General features: G+C 43.7%; 1 protein-coding gene across 3 annotated transcripts in view; it reads left to right on the top strand.

The window, feature by feature from the left end:
* CALR3 (calreticulin 3) overlaps nt 1-13053 on the top strand; it is a 22291-nt gene that overhangs the window by 5651 nt on the left and 3587 nt on the right. For 2 of the 3 annotated variants that reach the window (XM_019641818.1, XM_019641821.1), the window contains 5 exons: nt 3778-3872; nt 7305-7493; nt 11023-11130; nt 11218-11349; nt 12057-12149. In XM_019641818.1, coding sequence (XP_019497363.1) covers nt 3778-3872; nt 7305-7493; nt 11023-11130; nt 11218-11349; nt 12057-12149 — 617 coding nt within the window. The remainder of the gene's footprint in view (nt 1-3777; nt 3873-7304; nt 7494-11022; nt 11131-11217; nt 11350-12056; nt 12150-13053) is intronic. The other variant, XM_019641820.1, reaches the window with a different exon arrangement.

Here is a 13053-nt window from a genome sequence, read left to right as displayed (position 1 = left end):
TAAAATACTTAGGAATTAACTAAGGAGGCAAATGACTAGTACAATGAAAACTACAAAATATTGCTGAAAGAAATTAAGACAAATAAATGGAAACACGTCCCATGTTTATGGAGTGGAAGACTTAATATTGTTAAAATGTCAAAGTGATCTACAGATTCTAACCCCTATCAAAATTCCAGTGACTTTTTTTTTTTTGCAGAAATAGAAAAACTCATCCTAAAATTCATATGGAATCTGAAGGGACCCTAAATAACCAAAACAATCTTGAAAAAGAACAAAACTGGAGAATTCAACCCATGTCTACGGACGGATGAATGGATAAACAAAATGTGGTCCGTCCATACACCAGAATATCATTCAGCCTTAAAAAGGAAGAAATTCTGACACCTGCTACAACATGGATGAACCTTGAGGATATTATTCTCAGTGAAATAAGCCAGACACAAAAGAACACATACTATATGAGTCCACTTATATGAGGTCCTTAGAGTAGCCAAAATCATAGAGACAGAATGTAGAATAACAGTCGCCAGGAGCTAGGGGAGAAACGGGTGGGGAGTTAGTGTTTCATAAGTATAGAGTTTTAGTTTTACAAGATGAAAAGAGTTTTGGAGAAGGATGGTGGTGATGGTTGCACGACAATGTGAATATACTTAATACCACTGAACTGAACACTTACAAATGGTTAAAGTGGTAAATCTTATGTGTGTTTTACCACAATAAAAAAAAATGAAAAAATTTAAAAAATTTAAATGCATTTTTAAAATACCATCCACAATCCAAATTTGGGAACTTATTCTTTAAAATTTTTTCCCCTCATCTGACATGTTTTGTCTTTTAGAATTTTTCTCCCTCATAGTTTTTCCATGCTCATCTCTGAATTTATCATGCTCAGCATCAGGCTTCAGACACCCATTTATGATGGTCTTATTATTATTCTTATTTTTTAAGATTTTATTGGGGAATTGGGGGAGGGGAACAGACAAGTTGCTGTCTGTCTTTTGGTTCTTCTGTCTAGTTGTGGAGGATGTCACTTCACTGGCCCATGTTGGTATTGTGATCATTGCGCTCCTCCCAGCTGAGGCAGATCGGTCACCGGCCATCCGTCGGCTGCTCACGGCGGCTCATGGCAACTCACGCCGCTGGCTGCTCACACTGGCTGCCGCCACTCATGGTAGCTTACAGCAGTCCACTGCAGCCCCACTGCAGCCTATGCCATCGCTGGTGACTCACGGCAGCCCCAGCTCCAGGTCGATCTGTTGTTCACCATTTTAGCTGTAGAGGGCAGTGTCACTGGCCCATGTGGGATCTGAACTAGCGGCCCTGTTGCTCAGAGCTCGCGCTCCCAAGCCAACTCTTTACCAAGGAGCCACTTGGCTGTTCTTATGCTGGTCTTATATATACAGCTGGTCATTGTATCATTGTAGAAGCAGGAAGAATATTATATGTTCTTTATATTTTATTAGATATTGAGTTTATTAGATTTAAATATTGGGTTGTTGGAAAATTCATGACGTATTTTTTTCTATGGTTTTCATTGCAAAAATGCGTCATTACTTTTCCGACAACCCAATATAACCCTGCTCTGTCATTTTGGAGAGCGAGGCACCTTCTTCAAGGCCACAACATTAGATGGATTCAAAGTTTGCACAGACTCCACAGTTCCCAACTCCCTGCTCAGAATTCTCTCTACTTTGCCATACCTTGCATTTACTCTTGAATTTAAAATCTGGAATGGAAATAGTCTTTATTTTGATGAAAAAAGTAGTTAAAATGTCTTGGTTTTGGTTATTGTTATTTAAAACGGGATGGCAGAAATAGCTGGCTAAAAATATTTAAAACTATTTCCTATTAGAGCTGATTATATTTGATTTAATTAGGTTTGGTAACAAAATAACCACAAATATCCACCAAACTACAACTTTTAATATATATATATATGTAAAGTCTGCTCATGTCTGCTACATCTGAATTGCAAAACAGCATACCTTGGAGTTAAAAAAAAGAAATTTTCTGTATTTATTTTTGCTTTTAACCAAAAAACAGTTTCATTTTACTCAGACCCACTGTGTCACTGTTAGAACACTTCCCTGTGATGTCTCAGCTCTAGCTTTGGTATGATAACAGCTTGCTGAGGCTCATGGTGTTGAAGGGGAAGAGGGAAGTACGTTTTTTGGGGCCCTTGCCAGGGGCCTAAAACATGCAGTCTTAAACTACGTATAAAACCCTAGGAGATAGGGAACACAGCTCCCACTTTGCAAATAAGGAAACAGACTCAGAAAGATTAAACTACTTGCCCAGAGTCAGATCAACCTGATTTTAAGGCCCATCTGTCTACCCCATTTCCTCACAAAAATCCATTATGTATGTAAATATTTTATGATTGTTGTTAACAGGAAATGTCCAGATTTTCCAGTCAGGCCTGAGCATGTTCTGAAGCTTAATTTAATATTAAAAGCATGTAGGTGCTTAGGAATAGAGAGGGAACTTTGAAGGAAAAATAAATTTCAGGTTTCAATCTTGAGGTAGTAGACTTTCATACAAAATGTTCGCATGGCTTTTGTTTTTTAAGAAATGGAACAGGAATGTTTTCCAGCGAAAACAAAAACAGGAAATTACATTAACACATGTCCTCTGAGAACTCAGCTGGGAGATAGACGAGTTCTGTTCTTTGTCAGTCCCTCAAGATGCCACTTCCAAGTTCAGTGTCGCATCTACTCTGGCAAATTGATAACATTCTTTAAATAATTACATGTAGCCTTGATCTCTTTCATTTATTCTGGAGGTCATCGCTTAAGTTCTAGAAGAGATCACAGTCATCTGCTTGTGTTTACGCTGGGACGGCGGGGTTCGCCTCACAGAATCCCCAGGGGCAGGTGAGGCCGGGGTCAGTGGCCGTGGTGGAATTTGATCTGAGCCAGAATCCCGGATGCTTTAGTATCTTCCTGAGGCTTAAGGTCAATAAAGCTGCAGTGAGGTAATTCCCTCAGAAGATTTGACCAATTTTCCAGGTCTCCCTACAGAAAACCTTGTTTAGTATATTCAAAACTCCTTAGTCTCCGATCAGGGAATAGAATGTCTTACAACATTCCATTTCCTGAGTGAAACTGAACCCTGCGCCAATTTAAAAATCGGTAACTTTTGAACCTGCTCTCTCTAGATTTTACAATGTGTCAGAATCTATCTGATTGCAATCTCTCTTTTGCTTACAATTTGGGGCTATTAAAAACATGTGCATGAATGTGTTGTCTTGGAGGCATCATAATATTAACAGCAACAAGTATTGAGCTTTAAATACATTTTCCATTTAACTGACAAAATAGCTTTGTGAGGTCACGATTAACACCGAGGTATGGGGAGGCTGCATAGTTGCAAACATATCTCAAGAGAATGAATGAGAGCTGGAGTCAGAGCCAGTCAGTCCACTTCCAAAGCCCTCACCTGACAGGTGCCTGGTCAGAGCTTCAGAGCGAGGGCCCCAGACTCCGGCAGCAATTTGGGGACACTTAATAGGCCATTAAACCTTCCTTTTCTGACTCACATGCTGGTTTACACTTGAGTCCAAAGTGGCTGTGGGGAACAGAAAAGTGATCTGAGCTGGGAATGGTGTCACCGACCATTTAAATATCTCCATGTGCATATCTGATTATTCCTGGACATGTAAGCTTCCTATGCCTCAGATATTATTTCAGGATTCAGAATGGTTGAGGGTATCCTTTGGTGATGCACTATGGAAGACAACTGAGAGCAGCTAATGTTTTTTTGTTTTGTTTGTAGGACCCGATATTTGTGGATTTGATATCAAGCAAGTTCATGTTATTTTACATTTCAAGAATCAGTATCACTCAAACAAGAAACCTATCAGGTGTAAGGTAAATGCTTTTGTATTCAAATCAGTGATTGTGTTAACTTGCCGGATGATGGATGATGATGTCAGTTTAGAGAAAATAGTTTTGATCTTAAAGTATTTAAATGAGCCAGGGATGGGCCTTAGCAAACACATCCCCTGTCCCTGCTTGCCAGTTTAGCAGGCCCATTAGAGACACTTGTCCACTATTTCGGTTTGGTTTCTGAAGTTTTCCCCATCAGGAGGGCACACTCAATTTTTTTTTTTNACCATCGGAAAACAAAAAGATATTTACATTACGATTCATAACAGTAGCAAAATTACAGTTATAGAGTAGCAACGAAAATAATTTTATGGTTGGGAGTCACCACAGCATGAGGAACTGTATTAAGGGGTCGCGTCATCAGGAAGGTTGAGAACTGCTGCTCTATAGTATTTCCTGGAGATTTGGTAGAAATGCAAAAATCTTAGGCCCCACCCAACTCTATAAATCAAAATCAGAAATCCAGTCTGTGTTTAACAAGAAATATGGGTGGTTCCAGGGCAAAACCCACTACCCCACCCACTCCCATCCCTGCTCTAGGCTGTGAACAAGGGTAGAGCATATGTCTGCTTGGTCCAACATTGGAGCACCTATGCTGAGGTGCTGCTCAAGGAGCATTTGATGGGTGAATGGTTGTTGAATGAGTCACAAAGCACGTTGTGCTTATCTGAATGGCATGAGGCACATCAAGTCATTGAAGACACTGGAGCAGCAGTTCCTGAGACTCCAGAACAGATCAGGTATACAGCAAGCTGTGCCCCATCCCTGAGATTGCATGGCATTCTAGCTTGCCTGTCTGAGAAAAGGTAGCCAGCCACCATCATAGGGGACCATGTAAGGGGAAGTCCACCAGCCCTGAAGAAACCTTGGGCCACTATGGTCAGCTGCCTGGCTGGTTCTTCCTTCCTCACCCTGTTAGTGGAAACTGGCCACAGAAGAGTGGATGTCCATAGCCAAAGGAAGGCAAAATGTGTTGTTAAACAAAAGTTTTAACTCCCACAGCTGAAAGTCTTTTTAAAAGAAAAGGTTTACTGGGCCATCACTAGCAAGAAAAAAAAGAGTGGGTCCTGGTACATGAAGTCTAAACCACCAGCATGAGTGCCAGGTGGAAAAGGCAACATGTCAGCTGTGTTNGGCATGTGGGCATATGGAGGGGAAGTACGCTCCCCAGTGTCCCCCCACCTCATTTGAATGTAAGTGCCAGAAAGCAAGGACCTGTCCCCTGAGGCATCCCCCAGGGCCAGGAGTTCCTATGAATCTGGGAAGGAGGCCCAAGTGTGTTTCAAGATCATTGACAGCGTGGAGGGGAAGCATCTATATCTGTCCCTTATTCAGTCTCAACCCCAGCAGCCAGGCACCAGGCCTCTTCACAAAGCCCCGGTGAGTCTCCATGTCAGCACAGTCCCTCTTGGGGTCCCACCCACTGATGTGACGGTTCTAAGAGATCAGCATTCCCCCCACTCAGCTCGGCCTGACACCCCTCCCATGGAGCAAAGGGGAGCTCACATTCCAAGTCTTCCTCCTCCACTTAGTGTTTGGACCAAAGCACAGGTCTTTATCTTTATGATTGATTCTCAAGAAATTGTTCAGTTGCACATCAGGAGTGTGGAAAAGAAAGGGATGACACTGCGGAGGCTGCGAGGTCCAGCTAGGACCATGCCTGGGAGGCCAAAGCATGACCACGTGGGGTCAGCAAACCTACAGGGCCCTAAGAGGCACCCACCGGCTGATCACACCCTTAGACGTGCGCTACTGTTTCTGCAACCTGTTAGAAAAATCAGACACGTCTGCTGAGGGAACACTGATTCAGAGCAGCTAGTCATGTTCTGGTCTTCCCAAGTGAGGAGCACCGTTGTCTTCATGGGGCTCTGATTCATTCTGGGATGCTGGAAAGGAAAGGGTGAGAAACTCCTCCTGCAGACAGTGGTCAGCCTTCAGGGGGTCTGATCTGCATGTTAGGAAAATAGCTCAGATGTTCTGAGGGGGCAGGTGAGGGACAAGGTGAGGGAGAAGGGTGAGATTGTTAGGCCAAGGTGCTGGCGGGGTGCAGAGCATGGCAGCGTTTTGACAGATAGTTCTGGGATGGGGTCCGGAGGACTTTGTGATGTTTGAATGATGACTCTCAGTAGCATTGCTGTTAATCAGGAGGGGAAACAAAAGCCAAGTAGGGGGCCACAGCCGACTGGGGAGTCGTGTTTAGAACAGTGGGGTGTGAAATCCTGGCAGACATACAGATAGAGGTGTCAGTAAGTTGTTGGAAACTGGGGTCTGAAGCTCAGGCTGATGGTTGGGATTAAAGGTGCCTTTTGGAGCCATTACATATGTGTGGGAGTGGATGCGATTCTCCAGGAGGCTCTGCTCTGGTGGCCAAATCCTGGAGGGCACCAGCAATGGGGCCAGGGAGCCCAAAGTATCAATTAGGAAAGCGGTTTGAGAGGAAGGCCAGTGGAGAGCAGGAGTGTGCATTGGGAGAAGCAGTACTTGGCTGTCACACCTAGTAGACCGTAGTATTGATCCTGGACAGAGCCATGGCCATGGGTGGACAGCAGGGGCCTGTCCAGCAGGGCAGAGCAGACGGGAGCTGAAGAGGCCTTTAGCTTTGGCTCTTGGCAGGGAGAGAATCCTCCTGACACAGACCCTTAAGATGCTGGGCAGGGGCTCCCAAACCTGAGCAGTGTGAGCATCCCTGGAAGACTTGTGAAAGTGACTGGCGGGTCCACCAGGGTCCCACCTGGGAACATGCATTTCCCAGTGTTGCTAATGCCATGAGGCCACACTTTGAGAACCCCTGCTGGTGGATGGTGCAGGAATCGCCTCCGCTGCTGACAGGCAGGCATGTTCTGGGCACCCTTAGCCTCCCCAGGCACCCACCCACCCTCCTCCCACTACTCCTTAATAGCATGTTTGTTGAATGCTTTCCTTGTGTCTAGCCTGGGGCTTGAACCATGACTCAGAGAGGCACTGGGCAGGGGCCTCGTGGAGCTGCAATTGTTGGACAGCTCAGATCATCAGAAAGCTCTCTCCTGTGTTAGAAATAGAGTGGGCTTCATTTGGAATCATTCAGAGTATAGAACAAGAAGTCGTTTTTCACGTAACTTTTCATAAACAGCGAGGTGGTCCCATGGTTTACACTGACCACCCTGTCATAACTGCCTGGGGGATTATAGTGGGAGCCAGTGTCTCCCACAGGAGGGAATCAGCCACTCATGAGAAGGCTGCTGGTAGGTAGCAGGGTTCTGCCAAGGGGAGTTCTTCCATAGGACACCCTGTTACAGTCTCAAGTCAACCCCTATTCCTAGAACCTCTCTTCTTGCTTGTTTTTAACAAGGTTTTGACTGATGACAACTTAAACTGCATGCTTAGACCTGCCTTGCAACATCCCATTGTCATCCTTTTCTCCCCTGAAACGTTCAGGTTGATGGCTTTACACACCTCTACACTCTGATCTTAAGACCAGATCTGACTTATGAAGTGAAAATTGATGGCCAAGCAATTGAATCTGGCAGCATCGAGTATGACTGGAACTTAACATCACTGAAGAAGATGGAGAAGTCTTTAGCAGAGTCCAAGGACAGGGAACAGGGGAGAGAGGACAAACTCCAGGTGAGGACTTTTCCCGAACAACTCCAGAAAGTGTGCAAGTGACGTATGTGAGTACCAGGTCCTGTACGATTGCTGTGTGGCTGGTAACCATGATGACAGCAGTATAACAATCAAAATGCCCTCCCCAGCACATATGCGGTGAAACCAGCCTCAGATCTGCACGCTTCAAGGTACGTATTGTAAAAGAGTTTTATAATATTCATTATCAAAGCAAGTAAGGTTTGTTCTTTTCAACCAATGTTAAATGCATCGGCAACCTCTTTAAAAATGACTTTTTTGCTATTCTGCATTTGAACATGAAGTATGTTTTTGGTCTCACCCTTGTGACTGACGACCAAGAATCAGTTGACATAACGCTATGTAAGAGTTTCCTAGGGCTGCTGTGGGTGGTTTAAAGGACAGAAATGTATTAGCTTATATTTCTTGAAGCCAGAAGTTAGAAATCAATGTCAGCAGGGTCGCACTCTCTCTGAAGCCTGTAGGGGAGGATGCTTCCTTGCTTCTTCCAGCATCCATTGCTTCTAGGTGTTCCTTAGACACATCTGGTAGACACATCACTCCAATCTCTGCCTCCACCTCCACATGGCCTTCTCCTCCTCTTGTGTCTCTTCTGTCTCTTCTAAAGACATTTGTCATTGGATTTAGGGCCACCTGAATAATCCAGAATGATCTGCCTCGTGATCCTTACCTTAATTACATCTGCAAGGACCCCTTTTTTTCCAAATAAGCTTACATTTCCAGATTCCCAGATTTAGGACGTGGACAAATCTTTTGGGGAACTACCTACTACAGCTACCTTTCTTTTTCAGTTTATGTTTGTTTATTGTTGGAACATTTTGTTTTGAACATCAAACACTGCACCAAATTCTGAGCTATTTATCTGAAAACAGTCGCCTCTGCCATCGCTAATAGTACTGGGCTGATGTTTACAATTAATTTCTGACAAATTATAATTTATTAGAGGCATTGCTATCTAATAATCAAATATTTCATCTAATAATAATCAAATACTTCATCATAGACCGAATGAAATTATTAAATCAAAATGGCATCTTGTTTAGACTACTAAATTTTTTTTGGCAGTCCTTTTTTTTTCTTAATCAAAAGCTAAGTTCCATGAATTTGGAATCCATGGTGTCCAATCCATGAGAATGCCTTCAGATTAGGGTAAAACCCCAATCATATAAGGGTTTTTCTTCATTTCTCAAGGAAGAAAAAAGAAAATGCAAAGTTTCCACCTTCCTTTCTTACCTTCAAAGCAAACCAGAAAAGGAGTTTTTACCTGGAAAGAGCACTTAGTTTAAACAAGGCACAGAATGGCAAAGAAACTGACCCTGCAGTCCCCACACTGCACAGTAGGAGACACGGGTGTTGGGACTGAAATCCTAGCCTCCTCTGGACTGCGAGGAAGTGGCCCAGCAGAGCAGGTGGAGACAGGTCTCCACAGGGGCCAAATCGCCCTTTCAGAAGCTCTTTTTCAAACTGGCTGTGTTTTGTCCCTGTGTTCACTTCTGTGTGAGCTCCTAAATAAATTAGTTCCACAATTCTAGGGAGCCCCTGGGATTGAATTGTAACCATTTTCTGGATCCCCAACACAGCAGGGGCTCATGGTTAGCCAGTTGGGGTCTGGGCAAAAATCAGTAGGAGGGGCGAATAGCTCCCATGTATTCACTGTTGAGAAGTTAGAGTATCATGGAAAAGCAGCTCCCTAAGTAAAAAAAGTTTACAGTTTTTCAGTGCTAGAAGAGAAAATACCATTGTACATTTTATGCTTTTATATGTGTTTATCGGAATATTAATCTGTAGGAACTTTTTCTCATCCATTCATTTATTCAACAATTATTTATTCAATACCTACTAAGCCATGTACACATATATAGACATGTATATATATGTATGTATATATGTATGTGTATAAATGTGTATATCTGTATACTTTTTAATATATTATCTATAGGTGTGTGTATATAAACGTGTGTATATATGCATATGTATAAATGTGTATATGTGTGTGTATATAAATGTGTATATACATATACATGTATATGAGGTGTGATAAAAATATACGGTGAATGTTTAAATTAAAAAAGCTTATTACAGTAAAAAACACATTGCCATTAATCCCCCTAAAAATACTCTCCTTCGCTTTGAACACACTTATCCCACCATTCTTGCCACTTTGTGAAGCAATTCTGGAAGTCCTCTTTCGTGAGTGTCTTTAGTTGCACTGTCATGGCTGCCTCGATGTCCTGAATCGATTCAAAACGTTTACCTTTCATGGCCATTTTGACTTTAGGGAAGAGCCAGAAGTTTCATGGTGCCAGATCCGGTCAATGAGGTGGATGAGGACTCATCGTAATGTTTTTATTTGATAGAAGTTACCATAACAGTGATGTATAACACAGAGCCTTTCCATTGTGATAAAAAAAATACAGTTAATGCTGCTGCCGAGTGCCATCCAGTGGAAAGGCAGGCATCTTCAGTATGGGAAGTGATGTGTGGAACCTTAGTAACAGTGTGGGACAAATTTCAACTTGTTCGGTGGAGTCAGTCGGGTGTACACTATGGTTGAGGCAAAGTATTTTAAAGTGTGCCGTGAATCATCCTCCATCATGACAACGCTCCGTGTCACACATCACTTCTGGTATGTGGCAATTTCTGTCCAATAAAAACATTACAGTATGTCCTCATCCACCTTATTCACCGGACCTGGCACCATGAGACTTCTGGCTCTTCCCAATGTCAAAATGATTCAGGTAATCGAGGAAGCCACGACAGTGCAACCAAAGACACTCATGAAAGAGGACTTCCAGAACTGCTTCAGAAAGTGGTGAGAACGATGGGATAAGTGTGTTAGAAATGAGGGGGAGTATTTTGAGGGAGGATTAATGGCAATTTGTCTTTTACTGTAATAAGTTTTTTTTTATTTAAACATTCACCATATTGTTTGATCACCCTTTGTATTGTTTATATGTGTGTATATATATATATATGTATATATCTATGTATATGTATATGTGTGTATATATGTGTATTCTGTGAGTGTGTGTGTGCATATATATACTAAATAATAATTGCTTTTCTCCTGTTACCCAGTAGTCCCCAGGTATAAATCTTCGGATGTTTCTTAGTTGTCCAGCATCTTTCTGAAACAGTCTATGTGTGACTGTGATGTAGGACAGACTTGACCTAACCATCAGTGAATGTGTGGCACTGTCTCCCACCATCACTTTTTGCCTGTCATTTTACCTTTAGCCACTGTTTTGAGTTTTCCACACTGCTGTTCCTCTCAACAGCATGGGGAAAGTGCTGAGTCACATGGAGGGTTAAGGAGAAAATCCCAGCAATGTGTGGTCCTGAGATCCCCAATGGGATTGGGGACCCTAGGCACTTGGCCCTTTGACCACCACATTGAGAAAGAGATGGGGAAACAGCAACTAGGGTCAAGGGCCTGTCCCTGCCTCCTGGTAGCTAAGAAGTTCCTTTCTCAAATCTGAGAATCTATTTTTTTTCTCACATGTATTTTAAGGACTGGGAGAAGCATTTTCTGGATGCTGGTGCCAGCAAACCGAGTGACTGGAACAGCGAACTGGATGGGGACTGGCAGGCTCCCATGCTGCAGAAGCCTCCCTACCAGGTGTGTGGTCTTCCTCCTGTGCTGTCCTCAGCTGCCCCCTCCCCGCCCGCATCACTCGGGACCAGCATGTATGGTTTGTTATTGCAGGACGGCCTGAAACCAGAGGGTATAGAGAAGGACGTTTGGCTCCATCAAAAGATGAAAAACACCAACTATTTGACCGAATATGACCTCTCAGAATTTGAAAACATTGGTGCTATTGGGCTGGAGCTTTGGCAGGTCACTGGGTTTTTAATTTGCTTTAGTTTAATAACTCTGAACTTTAGCTTAAACTCCTTAATTCGCATAGCTGTTATTCCTTGAGCTCCTGCTGTGTGCCTGGCACCCATACCTGGACCCAAGACATAGAGCCGTGGCCAAAACAGATGCCCTTCCCACCCTCTGGGCACTTCCTGTTCGCCTCCCTGCCCCCTGGGAATTGGTCACTCCTCTGCTCAGAGCTGACCTAGGGATCCATCAGCTTTAGGACAAGACTGCAGATCTTGATGCAGCGGGTTCGTGTTGGAGCCTCAGATTCTGTATTTCTTCTACCAAGCTCCCTGGTGGTGCTGACACTGCCTGTCCAGAGCCCACACGTTGCACAGTAAGGCTATTGAGCTATGGTTCTCGAACACTGCTAAGTGCCTGAGGTACTGGGGCGCTCCTCAAAGTTTCAATGCCCAGGCAGTACCCAAACCAGTTAAGTCAGTATGCCTAGGCCTAGGACCAGGAATCAGGAGTTTCTAAAATGTTCTTGGTGATCCCATTCGGAGCCAAGTTTGAGAAGCAGTGCCCTGGAGGGAACGGACATTCGAGAGATGGGTTTAAGCATGTGCTACCCTTGAGAGCTAATCACTGTCATAGTACTGAGCAAAATACAATTGTTTCTTGGTGGGAAGTTGTTCCATTGCTCACATCAGTAAAGAAGGCCTTATTTTCATCCACAGGTGAGATCTGGAACCATCTTCGATAACTTTCTGATAACAGATGATGAAGAGTATGCTGAGAATTTTGGCAAGGCCACCTGGGTTGAAACCAAGGTATGATGATAACAATGACCTTTTCTGTCATTATTCATTTGTTTCTGTACGTGAGTCTACCATATTGGAAAGGGCTTGATGAATTTTTACTAATGAACATCCCACCCAGACCAAGACTCAGAAAGCTACCAGGGCTCTGGAAGCCTCCTCACACCCCCTCCCATCAGGCACCTGCTTCTAAAGAAACCACCATTTCATCACCGTAGAGCAATTTGACCTCCTTTTGAAATTCATATAAATGGAGCCATCCAATATTTACTCGTTCAGGCAGTGTTGTGAGATGCATTCATATTATCACAGGCAGTAGTAGCTCATTCTTCCTGTGAGAATATTCCAGAAGGTGTGTACCCATTCTCTGTCAATGCAGCTTTGGGTGGCTTCCAGCTGTGGCCTCATGCATAAAGCTGTTGTAGTCATTTCTGTACATGCCTTTCAGTGACCACAAGCCCAGGAGTAGACAGGCTGGGTTACAGGATCCCTCACAGCAAAACAGTTCTCAATATGTTGTCCTATTTTATATTCCCTGGACTTTCTCATTTAGACTCTGAGGCCTCCTTTCATTACCCATTCACTGGTCAGCTGGTTGAACGACAGGGACCCATGTGCTCTGGGAACAGAAAGAAGGGGGTGTATTCATTTCCTAGGGCTGCCATAACAAATCACTGCAAACTGGCTGGCTTAAAGCGACACAAACTTACTCCCACAGTTCTGGAGGCTAGAGGTCCAAAATCAGTGTAAGTGGGGGCCGGCCGAGTGGCTCAGTTAGTTAAGAGCCCACTCAAGAGTTTGAGCTCTGAGCAACAGCGGTTCGAGTCCAGCCCGAGCTGAGCAGCTGCTGAGCTGCCAAAAGGTAGCAGGATGGCTCAGGAAAAAAAAAAAAAAAAAATCAGTGTCAGTGGGCTAT

The sequence above is a fragment of the Hipposideros armiger genome, unplaced genomic scaffold (genome assembly GCF_001890085.2).
Source record: "Hipposideros armiger isolate ML-2016 unplaced genomic scaffold, ASM189008v1 scaffold_64, whole genome shotgun sequence".
Classification (NCBI taxonomy): domain Eukaryota; kingdom Metazoa; phylum Chordata; class Mammalia; order Chiroptera; family Hipposideridae; genus Hipposideros; species Hipposideros armiger.
The sequence above is the reverse complement of the archived record's forward strand: the minus strand, read 5'-3'. Positions and strand labels throughout refer to the sequence as shown.